This window comes from Gorilla gorilla, chromosome 12, assembly GCF_029281585.2.
Source record: "Gorilla gorilla gorilla isolate KB3781 chromosome 12, NHGRI_mGorGor1-v2.1_pri, whole genome shotgun sequence".
Lineage (NCBI taxonomy): Eukaryota > Metazoa > Chordata > Mammalia > Primates > Hominidae > Gorilla > Gorilla gorilla.
This window is the reverse complement of record NC_073236.2, coordinates 49585145-49609899: the sequence shown is the minus strand read 5'-3', so window position 1 is coordinate 49609899 and position 24755 is coordinate 49585145. Positions and strand designations below refer to the sequence as shown.

At 42.3% G+C, this 24755-nt stretch overlaps 1 protein-coding gene across 2 annotated transcripts in view; it reads right to left on the bottom strand.

Annotated features, from left to right (window-relative positions):
- The window catches only part of MERTK (MER proto-oncogene, tyrosine kinase), a 133567-nt gene that overhangs the window by 39568 nt on the left and 69244 nt on the right, over positions 1-24755 (bottom strand). For both annotated transcript variants that reach the window (XM_031008269.3, XM_055378291.2), the window contains exons 6-8: positions 23866-23981; positions 16648-16831; positions 9118-9269 (exon numbers count right to left, since the gene is read on the bottom strand). In XM_031008269.3, the coding sequence (XP_030864129.1) occupies positions 9118-9269; positions 16648-16831; positions 23866-23981 (452 nt within the window). The remainder of the gene's footprint in view (positions 1-9117; positions 9270-16647; positions 16832-23865; positions 23982-24755) is intronic.

Here is a 24755-nt window from a genome sequence, read left to right as displayed (position 1 = left end):
AGTCTTATGACTTCTAATCAGATCAGGTAGGTCAAAGAATTTCTTTATGGATGAGGGCAGGGGAAAATTAGAGCCCTGCCTTGGGGAGACAAAGGAGTACATGAAAGGAGGGCAGGAGAAGATCAGCAAGAGAGATTCTGTTTTCTGAGGCCTAAAGTGCCCAAACATTACAGCAAAAGACCGTCTTTCACCGTTAAAGCTCTGAAGCTACTTCAGAAACCAAGGACAAAAGGCCAATACTTCAACAAAAGATATGCCTGTTGTTTTAGTCCCTTAGGAAACAACAAGGGCTATGGGAGTAATAAGCCAGGACCCCGGGATGGAAAGCTCCCCTCCACACACATTATATATATATTGTGTGTGTACACACACACCCAGACACACAGTATATCGTAATATCACACCCCCAGACAAGGGATGAAAGGGAAAATATGACCATTAAGAATGTTGGTTTTTCTACCCCACTGGACTCTGAGTCTATGAGATTTGCCATAGACTTTTTTTTGTTAATTAAGTGAACAAATTAATAATTAACCTTTTTTTTAATATTCTGGTGATATTTTTTTCAGAAATACAGCATTGGGTTGGGCGAGGTGGCTCACACCTGTAATCCCAGCACTTTGGGAGGCTGAGGTGGGCAGATAACCTGAGGTCAGGAGTTCGAGGCCAGCCAGGCCAACATGGCAAAACTCCATCTCTACTAAAAATACAAAAATTAGCTGGGTGTAGTGGCATGCACCTGTAATCCCAGCTACTCGGGTGGCTGAGACAGGAGAAAAGCGTTAACCCAGGACACGGAGGATGCAGTGAGCCAAGATCACGCCACCGCACTCCAGCCTGAGACTCCGTTTCAAAACAAGCAACAAAAAAACATAAATAGAGCATTGTATTTACTGCAAACTAGTTTTGATTATGAGTTAGTTGGTCATTCTGTGTTTAATTTGGGAGCGGGGCAGAAAATCATCAGGTAGAGTAACTCCATGGACCAAACCCCCACGGTCATGGAGCCGTTTGGTGACTCAGGCCATTGCTGAGACATAACTAACACATCTGCTTCACAGTAGACAGCTCCTCCAAAGGACAAGCCTCACGGCCTGATGCGGAACACTGGCCTGCTTCTGGCTGCAGGCTCAAATATGATACCTCACTTATGAGAGAATCATCTCAAAATAAGAGGAATTACACGACTGGGAAAGAATTAAATGAATAGAAGAATAGAAACCCTAACAAAAACAAATTATTCTTTTGGAAATAAACATTCAAGTAGGCTATAATACAGTTTGAGCATCCCATATCCCAAAATGTGAAATCTGAAATGTTCCAAAATCCAAAACTTTTTGAGCACTGACATGACACAAAGGAAATGCTAAGTAAATAAGTTGAGATTTAGGATGCCCAACTGGTAAATATAATGCAAATATTCCAAAATCAGAAAGAATCCACAATCTGAAAAACTTCTGGTCCCCAGACACTTTGGATAAGGGATACTTAACCTGTGTCTACTCACTTAGGGCCTCTGACTCAGTAGGAAACCCCAGAAAGGTTACTTTTTAAATTTCCACTTCTTATTCTCCTAAGTGAGTTAACAAATGTGTAACAGTGCCTGGCCCAGAGCAAATGCTCCCGCCGTTCGATGATGGCCAGCATCATAGCCGTTGCCATCATTCTGAATATCAAAATATGACAAAGATGCTGGCCAGTGTTTATCAGTCACACATTTTGGAGATGGTCAAGGGTTATCACATTTTAGGGGTGGAATTATAATAAATGTTGCCATAGTGATTAGAAAGATATATGACATATATTTTAAAAGAGGTTTAACAATTTTCTCTAAGGATATCCTTAAATGGTAAACTTAAATATAGTTTTAAAATGATTCATGTTTTTTTAAAATGGATGTAATTTATCCATACCGTTTTGGTGCCAAGATGTAAAGAACGGTGTGCCCCAATTGATATCCCCAAGTATTTAAGTCTGATTTTTCAAGTTGTCAGAGAAATCCACTAAAATCAGATGCACACAGGCGCTACCCCATGTGTATTATCTCTGGTGCTGTCAGGGTACAGATCACATAAGATGGGGACATTTCTCTGATATGAGGTGGTCTGGTCATTAGGTGTATGCCATGGGCCAACTGCATATTTTTCATTGAGTGAGTTTTCATTTTTCACCAACACCAGGTTCATAGCCTCAAGGACTTAAACATCTGAAAGCATTTCCTGGTAATAAAATCAGATTTATAATATGGCACTTGATTGCAACTTTACTTACATGTAAGATAAGACACAGTGGATCTTGACAGTCAGAAAAGTAATAACACATCTTTGGAAAGTCAATTTGTTTTTTATCCTATGTGTGGCATTAGAGTTAGGCAGGGCAACTGCAGTGGTACTTGTTTTCAATGATCAAAAGACTTAAATATCCCCAACTACTTTATAAGAATTCACAACCCGGCTGGGCGTGGTGGCTCATGCCTGTAATCCCAGCACTTTGGGAGGCTGAGGCAGGTGGATCACGAGGTCAGGAGATCGAGACCATCCTGGCTAACACAGTGAAACCCCGTCTCTACTAAAAATACAAAAAATTAGCCGGGCATGGTGGCGGGCGCCTGTAGTCCCAGCTACTCGGGAGGCTGAGGCAGGAGAATGGCGTGAACCTGGAAGGCAGAGCTTGCAGTGAGTGGAGACCGTGCCACTGCACTCCAGCCTGGGTGACAGAGCAAGACTCTGTCTAAAAAAAAAAAAAAAAAAGAATTCACAACCCTATAACTCGTAACTGTATTTAAGACTCTGGCCTATTCTATAACCTCAATGAGATAAAAGTTTCTGTCTCATGACAACAACAAAGGTGACTTGTTCAAAGGGGTTTCAAATTCACAGGTATCAACACAAAACTCTCACATCTACCTCTTCAAAACATGTCCTGTTCTTCCTTCTTTCTATGGAGAGGCCACACTGTGGAATTTGAATGAGACTGTATTATGAAGAAAGCCAAGAGCGCCTGGGAACGAGTAGGGGGGTTCTGAAAAGCCCTGGTTTTGGAGTCAGTCGGACTGAGGTTTTTAGCCCAACCTTTATGACTCTGCGGCAGTTACCCAGCATCTCTGAGCTTTAGTTTCCTCAACTGAAAATTGAGCATATTATCTTTCTCACAGTGTTTTTTGAGATGGAGTCTCGCTCTGTCCCCTAGGCTGGAGTGCAGTGGCGCCATCTTGGCTTACTGCAACCTCCGCCTCCTAGATTCAAGCGATTCTCCTGCCTCAGCTGCCCAAGTAGCTGGGACTACAGGTGCCCACCACCATGCTGGGCTAACTTTTGTATTTTTAGTAAAGACAGGGTTTCACCATGTTGGCTAGGCTGGTCTCGAACTCCTAACCTCAGGTGATTCACCTGCCTTGGCCTCCCAAAGTGCTGAGATTATAGGCGTGAGCCACCACGCCTGGCCTCACAGTTAAGGGTTAAATGAGTTCCTTTATGTAAAACACATAGTACACGATCTGGCATGCTGCAAGTAATCAGTGGTGGCTATGATTATTCTTATATCATGTTCAAGGTGGTGCTACAGTTGGGTCTTCTTTCCCTGTAAATAAATACAAAACCTTCTTACAGAATTGACCTTGTGGTATCTTTCAAGTCTTAGTGCATTAGAGAAAATCATCAAGGCTGTCTAGTTCCCCAAACCAAGAAGCTTATTTGACCTACTTATGACCTCCATGTTAAGTTTCTCCTCCAGGCAAAATGTACCCTATTTGATCAATCCCTGGGTTTCAGAAGAGGTTCAGATCCCTGGCTGGTCATGAGAACCTTGCCCATTCCTCATACTTTAAGACAACACCAGTTCAAATGCTCTGCTCTCCTTTGACAGTGAGAAAGAGGGAGAAAAGGAGACAGGAAGAGGCGGTGGGCACATGCCAACATCCAGGCACATAACTCTGCTCATTAGGGGAGCTTGTTAGGAGGCCAGGTCTTGGGCCAAGTGCACTGCAGCTTCCCTGAGTCTCCAAAGAACTTGGTTCTCTGGGAGGCAGATGTTGCAGTGAGCCGAGATCGTGCCACTGCATTCCAGCCTGAATGACAGAGTGAGACTCTGTCTCAAAAAAAAAAAAAAAAAAAAAAAAAGTTAGTTCTATATATCATGTTGTCTCAAGGCTATAATAATCTCTGCTATGAGACTTCCTTCTAAGATCTATACCTTTGAAAATGAAGAGTAAACTAGCATTAGAGCAATAAACCCAAAGCAACGAACTCCATAAAAACCGCACGTATAAAAATGTGTCTCTGCCTAACATTTAGGCGATTCTGGGTCAAAGTTAAACAGTTATTTTCTGTTGAACTTCAAAGAGGCTTGAACTTGCCAGTATACACGGTGGGCCTTCAAGGTGGTATAATATGCAATATTTTGTAATTCTATTTGCTCACTGAACTCTTTTTTCACAGAAGATCCACTGACACTTTATGGGAATGAGGGTGGGTTGGGAAATACTAGTCCACACTTAATAAAAGACTGTCCCATTCACGGAGAGAAATTCTCCAGCTGGTTTAGATGGTGTAGCTGGGCCCACACATCAAATCCATAGTGCCACAAATGCCTACAAAGCAAGGTCAAGGCCCTGTGTTCAGACAGTACAAAGACGAGCAAGACCTGCCTCCAACTTCAAAGAGAACACATTGTATTTGTTCCTTATCTTTGGATTTTAAACTCTGATTTGGAAGGCAAGGAATCGCAAGAAAAATAGAACAAAAAAGGTAGGTATCATCGTTTGAGATATAATAAATATCCATTCAGTAAAGATCAAAGGATTCTTAGTCTGAAAGTGACATGACTGTTGTGGGAATGCAAAGCTACAAACCTGTCTTCTGTGTAGCTGCGATAAGCCAAGGAAAAACGACTGCCAAGAAAGTTCTGAAACTGCATGCACACGAAAAACCCCGCCCTTAATTACAGTTATAATGAGAAATATCTTTCAAAAATATCCAACTGCTCTGTCCTGCATAAGGAAGTAACTTTAGTATCAGTTATCTAAAAATGAAAATGAATGGATAATTTTGAGACAAGGTTTTGTCTAAGCTTTGCCCTTCTGAGATGAAGGAAATTGAAGGAAATCAAAGTGACAGATGCCAAGATCATCTTAAACTTCCTTTTGGGTGTGGGTTTCAGGGGACTCCCAGGGTCCGCCTTTCTTCCATGTTCTTATTTGTCCCTAGTTTTGGATCATAAGCTTGAAACTTAGCTGCATCAGAGAATGTTTTCCAAAGTAAAGTGAGCCACTGTGTCTTTGTGGTCACAAGACTGTCATGATGCATAAAATATAGTGTAAAGCATAATAAAATGATCTCACTGGGATGATCTGGCATCCCTAAGGAGGTAAGTGACTGGAAAGGTCACAGCCCTAACTGTGGCAGTTCTGTTCTCCCTGCAGAGGGGACGGTTCTGAACAAAGGGCAATGAGAATGCACAGCCTAGCTGAGTGCTAATGGCATTTAGTGCACAAGGCTCTCCAGCCACAGTCATTCATAAGGTTTTCATCATTGCTGCCCTTCAGAACGCCTCGGCTCAAGAGGCCCCCTTCAGAAAAGCAGCTTTCACCCATGCCAGAAGTAGAAGGAGAAAGGATGACCTGCAGCTCTTTAAACAAACTGGCTTGTTTTTAGACAGCCTAAGTGTCTGCTGGTAATCACTATTTTCTGCCAAACACAGAAAGATAAAATTCCTACTGAACCTTTATGCTTAGTATAGCTATACCAAGCATTCAGCATTGTGAACAAAAGCCTTTCTCTCAAAGAGGCATTTGATTCCTGCAACTCAGCCAATGGAGAAATGCAGTTAATCCAGAGGCACCTCGCACAAATGCCTTGGGACAAAAGACAAAAGGAAAGGCTGCTTCTCTCGCAGCTGTGACTTTTAAGCAGGATTGCTACTTAAAATGAATTAATACCATGATCATTTACTATGAGGCAGAACAACATGGACTTCTAAGCCTTCTTTTTCTCTACTTCCATCACCTACTGCTTCCAACAGTCTGCTTCCTGATAGGTAAACTGAGGCAGGGAAATTAAAATAAATTTTAAGTGTCCTTTCAGAAAATGGCAGTTTTGATAAATGCTGGATGATATGTGGCTAAAAATGATTACAACAAAGCTTGAGCATCATCAGTGGATGCATCTGCTCACCCATTCACCCTGTTCATCTCTATATGCAGCATCTATATCTGATGCTCCATATAGATGCCATGAAGAAGCTAAAATTTGGATCTATTATATGGTTTGGCTGTGTCCCCACCCAAACCTCATTTTGACTTGTAGCGCCATGGGAGGGTCCTGGTGGGAGGTAATTGAGTCATGGGGGCTGGGTTTTCCCGTGCTGTTCTCTTGACAGTGAGTCTCGTGAGATCCTGTGGTTTTATAAAGGGGAGTTCCCCTGCACACACTCTCTTGCCTGCCACCATGTAAGACGTGCCTTTGCTCCTTCTCTGCCTCCTGCCATGATTGTGAGGGCTCCCCAGCCATGTGAAACTGTGAGTCCATTAAACCTATTTTTCTTTATAATTACATAGTCTCAGGTATGTCTTTATTAGCAGTGTGAAAACAGACTAATACAATCTGTCACTAGGGTTAGATTGATCAGGAATATGGCAACACAGAAGAAGCATGCTTTCCATGATCACAGTAAAGAAGAGACAGACTTGATAATGAAACCAGTGCATCTGCCCTTCCACGGATGTTCTGTGTCACAAAAGGAGGCAGCAATACCCCAACTCTCTTCCTTTCCCAGGTGGGAAGGGAACCTGTCTAGAAGCTGCCCACCTAATCACACCCAGGCATCATCACCCAGCTGCCTTTCCTGCTGCTGTATTGGGTCCAGGGTTCACATCATAGCAGTGGTCTTTAGACTTCATAGAAATCAAAATCAAATGTCCCTCTGGGTTTGACTGGAGTCATGCCTAGCAAAGTCATTGGAAGGGCACTGGCTGGTACTTGGGGAGGAAGCCACTATTTCACACGTAGATTCCCTTTGCCTTTTGTTTGCCACTGTGAAATGAAACCAGTACTTACACTAGAGAGTCTTCACTGAACTTGTCAGCTTTAGCAAAAATCTAAAGGATCTTGCCAGCTTTAGATTGATTATAAGACAGGAATTACCTGACATATTGATGCTCCCCTACTATACCCCTACCCAGTTCCAAGCACACAGTGGTATTCCAAATAAACACTGTGGATGATTCTGATATACATTTTCAGGGAGCAAGAAAACCTCTGTAGCTGGCAGGAGCCTGCTGCTGAGTTGCCTGCTCAGTCTTGGAAGACCAGAGTGGAATGTGCTCAGCAAATATGCTCTGGTGGAAAGAAGGCAGGTTGGAAGGTTACTTGTATCAGCAAACTCAATGTAATTATTCATGAAAGAAGAATCATCTAGGTCATCATCATGATCTGCAGGTCTCAAGTTGTGCTCCTGAGCTCATGCTTATCATTGGCTCCCCTGCTATCAACAAATTTCTACCTGCCTTGGCTTCACTTTCAGGGCCCTGCATTTTAGGGTCAGAACTCCTCAAGCCAGCTTCATCTCACACCTCGCTCTCACAAAAGGGTTATGTTCCAGACCTTCAAGTGAGTCAGAACTTAAAGCTGCCATGTTGTGCCTTCTCTCATGTTATCTTTTCCCATCTGAGACTCCTCAAATTTCATCCGTCAAAATTACTCTAAGCTGTGATGGTTAATATTATGTGTCAACTTGACTGGGTGACAGAGGTGCCCAGCTATGTGGCTCAACATGATTTCTGGGTGTGTCTGTGAAGGTGTTTCCAGTGAGATTATTATTTGAAACAGAGGACTCATAATGCAGACTGCCCTCTTCAGTGTGGCTGGGCCTCATTCAATCCATTGAGGGCCTGACAAGAACAAAAGGTAAAGAAAGGAGGAATTTTCCCCTTTTCTTCTGCCTGAATGCTTGAGCTGAGACATCAGTACTCTCCTATCCTTGGACTGAGATCTACACCACTGCCCCTGTTCTCAGGCCTTCAGACTCTGACTAAATTACACCACTGGCTCCTGGGTCTCCAGCTTCCAGATGGCAGATCGTGAGACTTCTCAGCCTCTGTAATTGCATGAGTCAATTTCTTATCATAAATCTCCTTCTATACATACATGTTCAATTAGCTGTTTCTCTAAAGAATCTTGACTAACACACAAGCCCAATTCAAGTACCACCTTTTCTGGGAGAGGCAGTCTGCCACAGGCTCCAAGCATCTTTGTTCATCCTTGCTGAGTGTGACAAACTGCCAGGCCTAACCATCCCCAACCCCGAGCCATGCTGGGGCTAGTCACGTGGGCAGTGAAGTAGGTCAAGGTGGCCACAGCATGACGACCGTGCAACTGCACAGAGGATCAGCTTGTTTGCTACTCACTACACAGGGTGCTGAGCCCTTGACCCTAGTACCCTCAGGTGCACAATCCACCAAGTGGGTACATCACATTGCCCAGTGGGACTTGGTGGAGCAGGGAACCTGTGCCACCTGGCTGATGCAACTGGTTGTGTGCTATGTAGTGTCAGACTGCATGTCCTGATCCAGTAATTCTGATGTCTAATTTCGGCTTGTCTGCAGCTGTGCCAGGCTGGCCAGAGAGCTTGCTTGGTCTCCTCCTTTGGTGTCTGCTTACTTCTTGCCATTCTCTATGAGGATGAGGTTATTCCCTTATCGTCTTCTTTTGCAAAGTCCCATGAAATTTCCAAAAGGCCATGAATTGCTGGACTGCTAAGCCCTGTAGCTCCCTGACCTAATGCTACAACTTGGGTAGTCCACACTGTCATCCTATAAGAGCCTAAATTCCATGAGGGCAAAAGTCAGGTGATAACAGAGGATGAATTCTATATCTATCTCATGAATAAGTAAATGAATGAATGAATGAATGAATGAGGAAAGTCCCAAAAGATTCCTTAGAATTTTGTAACTGTTCAGTCACCTCTAATATTTACTATATTCTTTATGTTCCCCTGAAAGGTGCCTTGCCTAACTCAATCACACCAGGTCTTTTCAAAACCAAATGAAAGCTTCTAAAACTGAAGTAAACCAGCAAGTTGAAAGGAGATGACTAATCGTGCTCTTCTAGGGTTTAGACTTACGGAAATCCCTGCACTCTGCCACACGTGGGATATCCGGTAGCCCACCAGTTCTCCATCCTGCTGCTTAGTCGGAGGCTTCATCCATCTGATGTCCACATTATCACTAGATTCATTCAGAAACACAGTGACATTTAAAGGTGCTACTGATGGGGCTACAAAAGAAAAAAGGAGAGAAGAATGAAGAACCACAAAGCACACACAGATGTATTCTCATCTGGGTTTTCAAGTGTTTGGTTTTCAAATGCTCTATGAAAAGCACTCAAATGAGACCAAGACTTATAGCACATTTTCACCTTTTCAACTAAGATTTTCACTGAGATATCAATGAGTTTTAAATAAGTGAGCCCTTTTAGGTTACTGAAGCCTAGAAATTCATTTCTTAAGTTGAAAATGTCAGCCAGAACATAGTGAGACCCTTTCTACAAAACAAAACAAAAAACTAAAAAATTAGCTGACTGCTTGGTGCACATCTGTCGTTCCAGTCCCTCAGGAGACAGGCAGGAGGATTCCTTGAGCCCAGGAGGTTGAGGCTACAGTGAGACATGATCATGCCACTGCACTTCAGCCTGGGCAGAAAAAGCAAGCAAGGAAGAAAAGAAGGAAAGAAAGAGAAAGAGAAAGAAAAGAAGAAAATGTTGGCCAGGTATGGTGGCTCATGCCTATAATCCCAGAACTTTGGGAGGCCAGAGGGAGAGGATTGCTTGAGGTCAGGAGTTTGAGACCAGCCTGGACAACATAGTGAGACTCCAATCACCACTAAAAATAAAAAAATTAGCTGGGTGTGATGGCACAGGTGTGTAGTCCCAGCTACTTGGGTGGCTGAGGAAAGATCACTTGACCCTGGAAAGTCAAGGCTGCAGTGAGCCGTAATTGCACCACTGCACTCTAGCCTGGGTGACAGGGCAAGACCCTATCTCAAAAGAAAAAAAAAAAAAAAAGGAAATTTCATGAGCACCTAAAGTAAAATAGCAAAGAAGAAGAAGGCAGGGAAGGTAGGGTGGGTGGTGCTCTGGACTCCTGGGGAAGTGAAGCAGACACAACTTGAACAATGTTCTCCAGCATAAACCTGCGGGGCAGAAAGTTAACATGGCCGGCTAGAGATCAGCTTGGTGGCATTTGAGATGCACAAGGTAGGAAACACTGCTGAGCTCAGAATGCAGCCACCATTTTAAAGTCCAGAGGCAAGTTACTGACAGTCTGAACAGAGCTAATCTGTCAACACATTTAAAAAGTGTGTGTGTATGTGTGAGTGTGCACGAGTGTACGTGTATAAAATAATTTGGGAAACAAGTCAAGATCATTACTACAGTCTTTTTTGGGAGAGAATAACTTAACTATATCTATTAAAATTGAAAATAATATGCTCTCTGACCAAATATTTTATTTCCAGGAATTTAATCTGTAGGTGATGTTATATTCATTGCAGCATAATAGTGACAAATAGAAATAAATGCAATGCTTGGTCAATAATTATGATATAATCTGGGAGACGGAGGTTGCAGTGAGCCAAGATCATGCCACTGCACTTCAGCCTGGACAACAGAGTGAGACTCTGTCTCAAATAATAATAATAATACAAATTTTGATACATTTTCCAATGGAATACTTACTACCTTGTCACTGGAAAGAATTAGGTCATGTGTATTGATATAAAAAAAAATCCAGTGGGGGAAAAATCAGATTGTAAAAAGTATATAGATCCATTTTAGAAATTAAAAAAATCAACCTTCTATATCTAGAAAGAATAATAACAATTAGAATAATATACACCAAACTGTTGCCTGTAGTTGAATGACGGGAGGTTAAATTCTATATTTCAGATATGTGTGAAAGGATACTATAACCCTCTTTTTCTCTGCTGATTCCAGAAACAGTAATCATGAAGTTAAAATGAATTTCAGCTTAGAAAACATCATGCAACTAAAGCTGCCTATGAAATCAGTCGCACACTTTCAAACCTGTTGTAGAATTTGTGGATAAATATGGCCAACACAACATGTCTGTATGTCTGCCTCCTCCCAAATCCCCTCTATGATGGCAATAAAGAATTTAAAAAGATATAAACTCACAAGGCAAAGAGGAGTCAACAGTAGAAGAGAGATTTCAACACATATTTGAAAGCTGAAAAAGAGATGAAGAAGGTATAATTAACTCAGCAAGCCAATGTTCTCCCAAAGAACCACAGAGCAGCTCAGAAGCTGTGGGCCCAGGTAGTAAAATGGGGACTAAAACTGGAAAGAATGATTGGAAGTCTGATTAACAAATAGTTGTGTCTCCGCCGGGCGCGGTGGCTCACGCCTGTAATCCCAGCATTTTGGGAGGCCGAGGCGGGTGGATCGCGAGGTCAGGAGATCGAGACCATCCTGGCCAACATGGTGAAACCCCGTCTCTACTAAAAATACAAAAAATTAGCTGGTGCGGTGGTGTGCGCCTGTAGTCCCAGCTACTCAGGAGGCTGAGGCAGGAGAATGGCGTGAACCTGGGAGGCAGAGCTTGCAGTGAGCCGAGATTGTGCCACTGCAGTCCGGCCTGGGCGAAAGAGAAGACTCCGTCTCAAAAAAAAAAAAAAAAAAAAAAAGAAATAGTTGCGTCTCAAAGTCTGTCTTCTCCATGCCTACACACCTGGCAAGTATGCCCTCAAATATCCATAGGACACAGGGTGATTTATTCTCTGAAGCAGAAAGCCACTAAACTTAGGGCACCTGTAGAATGGAGGCATGATAAGGAGCCAGGCTGAAAACTGGGAAAATAAGTGAAAGTTTATATACTAAATAACAAGGACTCTACCTTCCCCTCCTCCCCAACTTGGCTACTAGAATATCAGCAGCCACGTTTAATTCCTGGAGCAGGACACTTCTTTTCTAGAGGAAGTGAGCGGCTACAGAGGAAAGAAACCAATTTTGACAGTTGGGGGGTATCTAGATCAAAACACTAAGGTCACTGTCCAATCACCTATAGTGAAGCCTACAACCTCTGCCCATACCCACAGAGTTCCAATCAAATCAATGATTCTTCACTCTTCCATAGGAGCAGACAGCAGAAATTAGCAGAGGTCTGGGGAAGCCTCCCCACTGAATATCAGGGACCAAAAAAAACCACACAGAACAGAGGGCTTAGAGGAGACAAAGCTAGTGTAGGGAACTAGAGAAACTAAAGACAAACAAACAAAAAATAATTGAGATATCCAGAAAAGACTCTTATGATTGAGAATCAGAAAAAAAATTTCAATGAAAAAAACTTGAAATTAGCAACATGATAAGTAAAATAAAATATTTAATAGAAGAATTGGAAGACAAATCAAGTAAATCTCCAAGAAGGTAGAATAAAAAGGCAAAGAAAATAGGCCAATTTGAAAAAAGAAAATTGAGGAAGCAATCGAAGAGGTCTAATTAACAATCGTCTAACACAATTTCTGGAAAAAACAGAGAGTGGAACATTTCCAAAGGAAAAAAAAAAGTTTAAGGACCAAAAGACTTGCATTTCCAGATCAAAGGGGCCACTGAATGCCCTTGATGACCAAAACAAATTGCACATCACAGCTTATCACAGAACCAGGATTAAAGAGAAAAGATATTTTAAAAACTAAAACTGAAAAACAGTTCACATAGAAAATTTAAGTATCAGAATTTTCCACAGCAACCCATGAAGCTAAAAAATGATACAAAAACACCTTTAAACTTCTGAGGGAAAATAATTTCAACCTAAATTTCTATATTTGGAAAAATTACTAAGCCAGTATTACATAAGGACATGCAAGTTCCCACAATCTTTACTTTTTATGTATACATTCTGTGGAAGCTAATTGAGAATGGGCTCCATGAAAACGAGGGCATAAACTAAGAAAGGCAAATACCCAGGAGAAGGCACCAGAATCCTTAGAATGCCTCTAAAGGAAAATAGAAAAAGAACCACATGAAACAATTAAAGGTAATGGTATCCAGGCTTCACACGGGGGAAGAATAGTGCCTGTTCCCATCAATCAGACTGTAAAATCTAATGATTCAAGAAGCACTGAGTAGGGCACACAGAATGGCCTTGTGTCAGCAGTGGGTAATAACCGACCTGAGACTGAGCCCTGCTCAGGTTCTGCCTAATAAATCTTAAAAGCAAGACCCTACAGGATTAAACGGTTTCCCACTAGCTTAACTGTGTCTCAAAACAAAGCTCACTATTTACAGAAATACAAGAATATCTAGCATCCAACACTGTAAAATTCTCAATGTCTGTAATCCAATCAAACATTATCAGGCGTGCAAAGAACCTGAAAAATACTACCTAGAGTGGAAACATAAATGAATCAGTTGAAACCACCCACAGATAACATAGATGTTAGGATAGCAAACAAAGACATTGAAACAGTTATGAAAAGGCTGGGCACGGTGGCTCATGCCTATAATCCCCTATCATAGGCTCATGCCTATAAACATTTTGGGAGGCTGAGGTGGGAAGATCATTTGAGGTCAGGAGTTTGAGAGCAGCCTGGGCAAAATAGTGAGACCCTGTTTCTATAAACAAACAAACAAAAAACACGCTGGGTGTGGTGGCTCATGCCTGTTATCCCAGCACTTTGGGAGGCCAAGGCAGGCAGATCACCTGAGGTCAGGAATTCAAGACCAGCCTGACTAACATGGAGAAACCCCATCTCTACTAAAAATACAAAATTAGCTGGGCATGGTGGTGCATGCCTGTAATCCCAGCTACTCAGGAGGCTGAGGCAGGAGAATTGCTTGAACCCAGGAGGCAGATGTTGCGGTGAGCCGAGATTACACCATTGCACTCCAGCCTGGGCAACAAGAGTGAAACTCCGTCTCAAAAAAAAAAAAAAAAAAAAAAAAACAACCAAAAAACAAAACATAAAAAAACAAAAACAAAAATTAGTTGGGTGTGGTGGCATGCACCTGTAGTACCAGCTACACAGAAGGCGAAGGCGAAGGTGGGAGAATTGCTTAAGCCAGGAGTTCAAGACTGCAGTGAGCTATGATTGGCGCTGCACTCCAGCCTGTGTGACAGAATGAGACTCTGTCTCAAAAAAGGAAAATAAGAAAGAAAGAAAAAAGGAAAGTAATTATAACTGCATTCTGGATGGTCCAAAAGTTAGAGACATAAAAATGCAAAAAAGAGATAAAAATTACGGTGTATGAGATGAAATATAAACTGGATAGGACTAATGTCAGATGAAATATTGCACCAAAAAAGATGAGTGAAATTGAAGACATAGCAACAGAAACTATCCAAAATAAAATGCAGAGATAAAAGAAGGGGAAAATAATAACAGATCATCAGTGAGTTATGGGACAACTTCAAATGGTCTAATATATATGTAACTGGAGTCCCTAAAAAAGAGGATAGGTGGAAACAGAAAAAAAATGTGAAGAAATAATGGCCAAACTTTTTCCAAATTTGATGTGAACAACAAATACAGAGACCCCAGAAGTTCAATAAACTCCAAACACAAGGCATATAAATAAAATTACACCAAAGCCTGTCACAATTCAATTGCTCAAAATCAGTGACAAGGGTGAAAATAGGAACAAAAGACACATTACATACAGAGGAACAAAGTTAGGATGATCACAGATTTCATGTGGGAAACAATACAAGCGAGAAGATAGGGGAGAAACTTCTTTTAATGTACTGAAAGTGAAAACAAACAAACAAAAAAACAAAAGCTAAAACTGTGAACCTACAGTTCTATACCTCATAAAAATACCTTTCAAAAATGAAGGCTAAAAATAAAAATAAGAACACTTCAAAAGTAAAATAAATATTTTTCCCCAGACTACAGGAGCTGAATACCATACCAGCAGATCCACACTAGAAGAAATGATTTTTAAAAAAGTTCTTCAGGAAGAAGGAGAATGATGCCAGATAAAATATAAAGACCAAAAAATGAAAACCACTAGAAATGGTAACTATAATGCATAAACATGTGTTTTTCCTGGTTATATAAATCTCTTTGTAAAAGATTATTGACTGAACAAAAATAACAACAGTGTAGCAATGGTATTTTAAGATACATTAAAGTAAAATATTTGACAACAGTAGCCAAAAATATCTGAAGGAGAAAATGGAATATATGTGAAATGGTATAAATCACTTGAAGGTACACTGTGATAAGTTAAATATGTATACTGTGAATCCTAAAGCAACCACTAAAAGAACAGAAAAACAGCTATGGCTAATAAGCCAAACAAAGAATAAAAAATAAGAATCATAAAAATATTAAACAGAATCATAAAAATATTAATATTAAAAATATAAAAATAATATTTTTAAATGAAGAAAAAGAAGAAAAGGAGAACAAATTACAGACAGAACAAATAGAAAATATGATGCAATTAAACCTATCCATTTGAATGATTCAATTACATTTTAATGGACTTGTGGGTTATTTTATGTGTACATATGTGTGTATATGTACATATATATAATAACCTACACACACACACACACACACACACACACACACACACACAGGTTTTTGTCATGATTTCTGGCTAACAACTCCCATAGTCCTGGTTACAATCTTTTGCTATGATGTTGGGTGCTTTACGCCTCAGGGGCAGGCCTCAGAAAACAATCTCTCTGACCTCTTCCCGCCCTCCTTTCACCTGCCTCAATGCAGGACTCTAATCTTCCCCATCTTTCTGACTGTGGGTCATAAGACCCTTATTACAAAGGGGGTCCTGACCCATAACCTGGAGGAAGGAATGCTGACATCATGAAGCTTCCACAAAAAAACAAGAGAACAGGGTTCAGAGAGCTTCCAGATAGCTGAACATGTGCAGGTTCCTGGAGGGTGGTGCACCCAGGGAGGGCATGGAAGCTCCACACCCTTTCCCTCTATATCTCATCCTCCGCATCTCTTCATTTGTATCCTTTGTAATATCCTTTATGATAAACTGGTAAATATAAGTATTTCTCTGAGGTCTGTGAACCGTTCTAGCAAATTAATTGGACACAAAGCTGAGGTCATGGGAAACACTTGGTCAGTCAGAAGTTCCAGAGGCCCAGACTTGTGATTGGCATCTAAAGGCTGGGGACGGGGTTGGGAGGGAGGGGAGGCCTGGGGATTGAGTCCTCAACCTGTGGGATCTGAAGCTATCTCCATGTAGTGTCAGACTTGAATGGAGGACACTCAGCTGGTCTCTGCTGCAGAGCCGACTGCTTGCTGGTGGAGAGAAATCCCCACATATATTGGAGTGGCCAAAGGCTTCTGTATTGACCACTGTGTTGGTAACATGTATTGATTGTTGTGTTGTGAGAGAGCATGTTTTAAAGTGTGCTGCTATTATCTCCTATGTAAAAGAAAAGATTACCTATACATAACACGGCTAAGTTTTGTCACTAAATGCTTTTAAAGTATGGAGGAAATATCTTTCCCATTTTCATCAGTCGGCTCAATAATTTTCTCCTCCAGAGACAAAGTCCAAACAAAGCAAAGTTTCAACTCTCAGTCAGGCCACTGGGAAGGGTTTGTTGAATCACATGTCATTGCGGGCAATATACATTCTGAACCCCAGGAATTACCTCCTTCAGTCGTGCTGGCTAGAATCCAAGGGCTCACTGCAGACCAGCCTATTTCATTCATGCAGGAAACACCAATGCTGTAATTAGCCAGGGCTTGCAGCTGCTTGATTTGGTACAGATGTGGTGAGGCAGAGGTGTTAAAAATCATGACTGAGCCATTACTCAGCGGATCAGCTTCCTTGACCTAAACGAAGAGTAAACATGAGGACCGGGCATTAGTAAGGTGGTGGGAATGTCAGGCACGGGGCATGTGTGCATTCGGTGCACGTGGCCCTTCCTCTACGCTAAGGGGAAGGACCTGCTTCCTTTCTGGGCACACACACATTTTCCCGCCAGCATCACTGTGTGTTACTCATGCCCTCGGACAATAACTGAACACCTGAGGAAAACGCCTAAAATAACAATTAACAATTCTCACTGTGGCAGGTAACGGAGCAAATAATTATGATGATTAGAATTCATATTATACTATAAAATAAAGCCTCTCCTCTCTTAGAACCTCTTCGATTCTTGACTTCTTTCAGCTGCTTCATGGAGTATGCAACAGAGAAAACAGATATAATATGTGCTGGCAAACCCTGAAATATTTACTATTTTGTCTTTTAAAGGAAATATTTCCCAAATTCTGCTTTTAGAGGATGGGTTTCTTGCTTTCTTTTCCTTTTCTTTTCTTTTTGTTTTTTTTTTGTGTGTGTGTGTTTTTTTTTTCTTTTTTGAGATGGACCTTCGCTCTCTTTGCCCAGGCTGGAGTGCAGTGGTGTTATCTCAACTCACTGCAACCTCCGCCTCCCGGATTCAAGCAATTCTCCTGCCTCAGCCTCCTGAGTAGCTGGGATTACAGGCATGTGCCACCATGCGCAGCTAATTTTGTATTTTTAGTAGAGATGGGGTTTCACTATGTCGGCCATGCTGGCCTCGAACTCCTGACCTCAGGTGATCCACCTGCCTTGGCCTTCCAAAGTGCTGGGATTACAGGCGTGAGCCACCACGCCCAGCGTTTCTTAATCTTTCTTTTTATTATGTAACCTAAGGAACACTGCTCTTGCCTTGAGGCTAACTTTATTTTATTTTATTGTTATTATTATTACTACTTTTTTTGAGATGGAGTCCGACTCTGTTGCCCAGGCTGGAGTGCAATGGTGTGACCTCTGTCTCCCAGGTTCAAGTGATTCTCCCACCTCAGCCTTCAGAGTAGCTGGGATCACAGGTGCCTGCCACCACGCCTGGCTAACTTTTTTTTTTTTTTTTCAGTAGAGATGGGGTTTCACCATGTTGGCCAGGCTGGTCTTGAACTCCTGATCTTAAGGGATCTGCCTGCCTTGGCCTCCCAAAGTGCTAGGATTACAGGCGTGAGCCAATGCACTCGTCCTGAGGCTAATTTTAGTGTGTCCTTTATTCTTAACCCCTTCGACCCCAACAGAAATTGAATTCCAGAGGCAAACACAGGAAATGTAGATTCTTGGCTTTTTTTTTTTTTTTTTTTTTTTGATGAGGAGATATAGCAAAGGGTCATTTGCCTCTCCTTCAGAAAACTTTTCTCCAAATCTCCTTTAAACATACTGCCTTATCTTTCCCTCCATAACTCCACCAGTCTCTCCACATCCCCCTCCAAATCTCTGTATACATAGGCAAGAGAGGGCGATTCCCAGCACAAGTCTAGTCCTGGGCGAAACTTCCATCTCTTTCCTTGCATACCTCCTGTCTGGGTATGGGGATAAGGGAGAGTATGGGATTTTGTTCTCCATTACATGCTTTTTCAAAATTTCTGTAATATGTGGCACTTATAAAATCAGAACAGACAAAATGATATCGGGTAAAACAAGCAACTGAGAACAATTTGGGAAAAATCCTCAGGCCACAAAATATATTGCTGTTAATAATGGGCTTGCAATTCCGGGCTCTGGATATATAGTACTGTAATTTCAGGCTATGTGTGCTTGAATCTTAGGTCAATGAACCAGAAATAAACATTCTGGAATTCCAAATCCCCTGGCGGATACCAGGAGTACGGTGTGGGGGCTGAGTTTCACCCCTGACTCAGACCCCGTGGGTGACAAGAAGGTATCATTTGGCCTGAGGAGCCACCAGAGGAGAAACAAGAACCCGGATGCTTGTCTTGGTGGTGGCTGTTGGCAGACATCACTTTTTGTTTGTTTCACTTTAGAGTGTGCACCTACTTCCTGGTGATCAACCACCAAAGTGAAGGTGGAGGAAACCTTTGGCTCTCCTCCCCGCCCCACTTCCAGAGACATGTGGGGAGCATTTCCAGGCTCAGGGACGCTCTCTGAGAGCACGTTCCTAGAGGAAAACAGGGTTTCTATAACAGTCCTTCTCAGTCAGTGGGTCCTCAGGGAAAAGAGAGCATGAAGTGGCAAGAAGTACGTGGGAGAGCTAAAATTAGAAATGGAGTGTGTGGCCCAAAAATGGGTGAAGAAAAGAGCTAAGATCAGGACCAAAGGAAGTGAGAGGGTGTATCCTGCTAGTGCATGGATCTGAATCTCATCCAAAACATTCATTTGGTCCCGAGTCAGAGTTTAAAATTATAATTTTACAAAGCCATACTTGGTCCCTTCAAAAACTGGGAATACACTGTTAATGACAAAATAGAAAAGATAACTTTTAGAGCTTGTGCCGATTAACCCCAGTGGGACTGCAAGAGAATATAAAGGACACCTAGTTAAACTTGAATTTCAAAGAAACAACAAGTAACTAACTTTTCAGTATAGGTATGTCACGACATTATTCATGTAGTTTAACTGGGTGTCCTGTATTCTTATTTGCCAAATCTGGAAAGCCTACCAGAGATGGAAAGGAGAAAGGATGAATGGAGGCTGAGCTAGCCAAGGGGGACAAGAACAGAATCATCATATCCAGCACCACAGAATCCAAGGTGGGCAAGAAAGGACTGGAATTTGGCTGTCTCTGGATGCTTTTTCATGTGTACCATGAACACCCAAAACCATGGCAGAGAGAGAGCAGGTAAATCTTGTGTGTGATCATCTTCCATCATCAGGGGTGACCTGGTGTTTTCAGACTTTTCAACCATTCTACCCACCTCACGTCACCCTGAGACCTGCCATCTCAAGGTGGGGTGGTACTCTTCCTGAGAGTCTCCCTGAAGCTCACCATCCTCATGTTTCATGTCCTCTCAGGCTCTTCAAACAGCTCAGCACTTTGGTAACAGTTTTAAAAAGGGCTGGCCCATGCTTCAGTTATGTCCATGTATATAAATGTCTACCTTAGCCTGGGTGACATGGTGAAACTACATCTCTACTAAAAACACAAAAATGAGCCAGGCGCAGTGGCAGGTGCCTGTAGTCCCAGCTACTCAGGAGGCTGAGGCAGGAGAATTGCCTGAACCCGGGAGGCAGAGGTGGCAGTGAGTTGAGACTGCGCCATTGCATTCCAGCCTGGGCAACAAGCACGAAACTCTGTCTCAAACAAACAAACAAACGAACAAATAAATAAATGTCTACCTTTAGGGAAGAGGCCCTGGATATTTCTAACAACAGAGCCCCAAAAGAACATGAAGCAAAAACTGATAGAATGGAAGGGAGAAACAGACAATTCAAAAATAAGAGCTGAGATCTCAATTCCCCATTTTCAATAACAGATGGAACCATGAGACAGAGTATCAGCAAGGTAACAGAAGACTGAAGACTCTAAACCAACAAGACCTAAACCACATGCACAAAACACTTCATCCAACAACAGCTGAATGTACATTCTTCTCAGGTGCACACAAAACTTTCTCCAGGATAGGACTTAGGTCATAAAACAAGCCTTAATAAATTTAAAAGGATCACAGTCATGTGAAGTATATTCTCCAAACACAGTAGAATAACATTAGAAATCAGTAAAGGAAGAAAATTTGGGAAATTCATAATTATGTGACAATTTAAATACACACTTCTAAATAATCAAGAGGACAAAAAAATTCACAAGGAAAATGACAGAAAACTTGAGATGAACAACAACAACAACAACAAAAACCTTATGGGATGCAGCTAAAGCAGTGCTTACAGGGAAATGTAGAGCGTAAATGCCTATTTTTTTTTAATATATAAAAGAACATAATCAATAACCTAACCTCTACCTTACAAAACTAGAAAAAGAGCAAACTAAACCAAAGCAAACAGAAAAAAAAGAAACAAAAATTAAGGCAGAAATAAATAAAATATAGAATAGAAAAACAATAGAAAAAAATTCACAAAATCAAAAGCTGGTTATTCAAAAAGATAAATAAGATTGACAAACTTTTAGCTGGACTGACTAAGAAAAATAAGAGAGAAGACAAATTACTAAAACCTGGAATGAAACAGGGGATCTTATTACTAACCTCAAAGAATAAAAAAGGTTATAATGGAATACTATGTACTATGTTGTATACCAATAAATTAGATAACTGAGACGAAATGTTCAAGTTCCTATAACACAGAAACTACCAAAGCTGACTCAAGAAGTAATAGAAAATCTGAATAGACTTATACCAAGTAAAAAGACTGAGCTAATATTGAAAGAACTTTCCACAAAGAGAACAAATTTTATTAAATATTTAAAGAAGATTTAACATCAATCTTCCACAAATTCTTCCAAGAAAAGAACAAGAAGGAGAAGAAGGAGGAGAAGGAGGAGAAGGAGAAGGAGGAGAAGGGAGGAGGGAGGAGGAGGGAGGAGGAGGGACGGGGAGGAAGGACGAGGGAGGAGGAGGGAGGAGTAGGGGGAGGAAGGACAAGGGAGGAGGAGGGAGGTGGAAGGAGGAGGAGGGAGGAGGAGGAGAAGGAAGAGGAGAAGGAGGACTTTCATACTTATTCTAGAAGGTCAATATTACACTGATGCCAAAACCAGAAAAAGCTACCACAAGAAAACTACAGACAAATATCTCTTATGAATATAGACACAATTAGATAGTGGTAATGGCTGCACAATTCTTGAATATACTAAACACCGTTGAATTGTACATTTTAAATAATGGGTGAATATAATGGTATATAAAATATATCTCATCTGGGCGTGGTGGCTCACACCAGTAATCCCAGCACTTTGGGAGGCTGAGACTGGTGGATCACTTGAGGTCAGGAGTTTGAGAACAGCCTGGTCAACATGGTGAAACCCCATGTCTACTAAATATACAAAAATTAGGTGGGCGTGGTGGCACCGGCCTGTAGTTCCAGCCACTCGGGTGGGTGAGGCAGGAGAATCGCTTGCACCCAGGAGGCAGAGGTTGCAGTGAGCCGAGATCACACCACTGCACTCCAGCCTAGGTAACAGAGTGAGACTACATCTCAAATTAAAAAAAAAAAAAAAGTAAACTATATCTCAAAAAATGGTGTTAAAAAAAATCAATCACAAAAAAGACCATTCCTGGCGAGGAATTGTAGATGCAATAAGAATTCCTAACACTTACCAGTGCTTGGGAGGCTTACAAAAAAAAAAACTGAGCAAGAATTAAGAAAGGCTGGGCCGGGTGCGGTGGCTCAAGCCTGTAATCCCAGCACCTTGGGAGGCTGGGACGGGCGGATCACGAAGTCAGGAGATGGAGACCATCCCGGCTAACACGGTGAAATCCCGTCTCTACTAAACATACAAAAAATTAGCCGGGCGTGGTGGTGGGCGCCTGTAGTCCCAGCTACTCAGGAGGCTGAGGCAGGAGAAATGGCGTGAACTCGGGAGGCGGAGCTTGCAGTGAGCTGAGATCTCGCCACTGCACTCCAGCCTGGGCGACAGAGCGAGACTCCGTCTCAAAAAAAAAAAAAGAAAGGCTGGAGGTGGTGGGTGAGGGTGGAGGCTATTTTAGGGATAATACAGGCTTTTACTCTTCAGGGAAGGAACACCTGTTAGATAAAAATGGGAGGCGTTAAGAACAGAGAAATTAATTTGACTAGCAAGTAAAAACATCTAGCTGTCAACACGAAATTCTTTGAGCTGTGTTGGCATGACTGGCCTGTGTCAGGTTAACATATTTTTAACTAATGAGACCAGATATTTAGTAAACTAATTCCTGACTCTACTGTATGATTAAGTACCAGGCAGGATGCATTAATACTTTTAGTGGATAATTCCTGCATGTTCGGTAACCTGCTCCCAGATGCGATGTCCCTCCTGAGACGGAAGAGCTGATGGTTCTGATCGCTGCTTTAGGCTCCAATGCCTAAAGTCCAGGAGCTTCCTGGACTTGAGTTCTGGTTCTGCCACTCATAGGCTGTGTGAGTACTCTGAGCCTGCAGTGCAGCGTGTGTTAAGTAAGATAATGTTTGCAAAGCCCCTGTGGTCCCTTAGTAAACAGTTGTGTTACTGCCACCATTTTCATTTTTATGAAGTGAACACTCAAGAGCACAGCTTACATCATGGGCAAGTTATCATTTTAGGATGGCTAATAGCACCGTTTCATACCCATTCAAGGCAGCAGTGAAAAATGGCTGAAGATTCCACAAGGCCTGTAATGACCAGGATCCCCAGGTGACACTGGCTAAGGTGCTACGCTCAATAGCACAGACAACCTATCTTGTCCTGGCCCTTCTGTCCTTCATGGCCACCAGCCCAGGAGGAGCCACACTGGGGAGTGCCTGGGTTCCTCAACTCCCGGTCACAAGCATGTGTTTTGGGACCTTAAAAATGAACTCTCCCTGGTCTTGGCTGGGCGTGGTGGCTCACACCTGTAATCCCAGCACTTTGGGAGGCCGAGGCGGGCGGATCACTTGAGGCTCGGAGTTTGAGACCAGCCTGACCAACATGGAGAAACCCCATCTCTACTAAAAATACAAACTTAGCCGGGCATGGTGGTGCATGCCTGTAATCTCAGCTACTCAGGAGGCTGAGGCAGGAGAATCGCTTGAACCAGGTGGAGTTTGCGGTGAGCCGGGATCACACCATTGTACTCCAGCCTGGGCATCCAGCCTGGGCAACAAGAGCAAAACTTTGTCTCAAAAAAAAAAAAAAAAAAAGAAGAAGAACTCTCCCTGGTCTCATGATGTTCTCCCTTGGAAACACATTTTGCTTCTGACTGGGCCCTGAACCCTGCACAGGAAGGACACAGTGTCATGGGCAGAGCATGGACATGGAATAGTGCATGCATGCTGGACACTGAAGCAGGGAGGTCAGGGGACTCTGTACAGAGATGGAGAAATGCCCTCCATGCCCATCCTTGGAAGGAAGAAAAATCCTTAGACCCACAGAGAGCACCAAACAGCTACTTCCCTCTTCAACCTGGAGCTTTACCTGAATGCTGCAATTCCTGAACGGGGAGTATCCATCAAAACCAGGAACCCAGGAGATCAGAATGCTGTGTGCAGTGCTGTTACGGATGCTGACTTCAGTTGGTGGGGAGGGAATTGCTGCATAAAACAAAACACACACACACACACACATACACACACAAACACAATTATAGATGAGAGGCTACAGCTACCAAACAAATGCATTAATACCTGTTTTTGTTCCTTGAGATTAGTAAACGGAAACATGTTTTCAAGACGAGCCTCCCTATGCCTGAGGGTAATTGTGTTAGCCTATGGATGGGCCAAAGAAGTCTTCCAGTGAAGGGCCAAAGAAGCGGAACGCAGACCCACTTTCCTATTCACTAATGAAATGAGGAGACCTTTGAACTGGAAAAGATGTGGAAATACTCATGTCCTTTACTGAGTACATGTTCATGGACCCTACTGTGTGCACCTGGCTGGGCACTAGCTTACTAAACAGAGACAGAGTCATAGCCCTGCCCTCGTGGAGCACATGGCCTGGTATAGGAGACCCACGTTAACCAAGAATAAGAGCGCCCTGTCACCAGAAGAGAGGGGTGCCACAGGAGAGTGTGTGCACGCATGAGTGTGCATGTGTATGTGTGCATGTGTAGGGGGAGCTTTCCAGGCCGAGGAAACACTAAGAGTCAGTTCAAGCAAAAGAGCCAGCTGCATCTGCTGGGGGAGGGGAAGGGGTGTGTGTCCTCGAATGGGTGGGCTATGACCTTGGAAACAGATGGGTGAAGGGCAGCTATTTCAATTAGAATCCAAGAAGGATCTTAAATTTGGGGAATCTTATTTCTTTGTGCTGAATTTAATTCATAATAATAATTACACTCAGAATTAAAAATGAAGGCTAACACTTCCTGT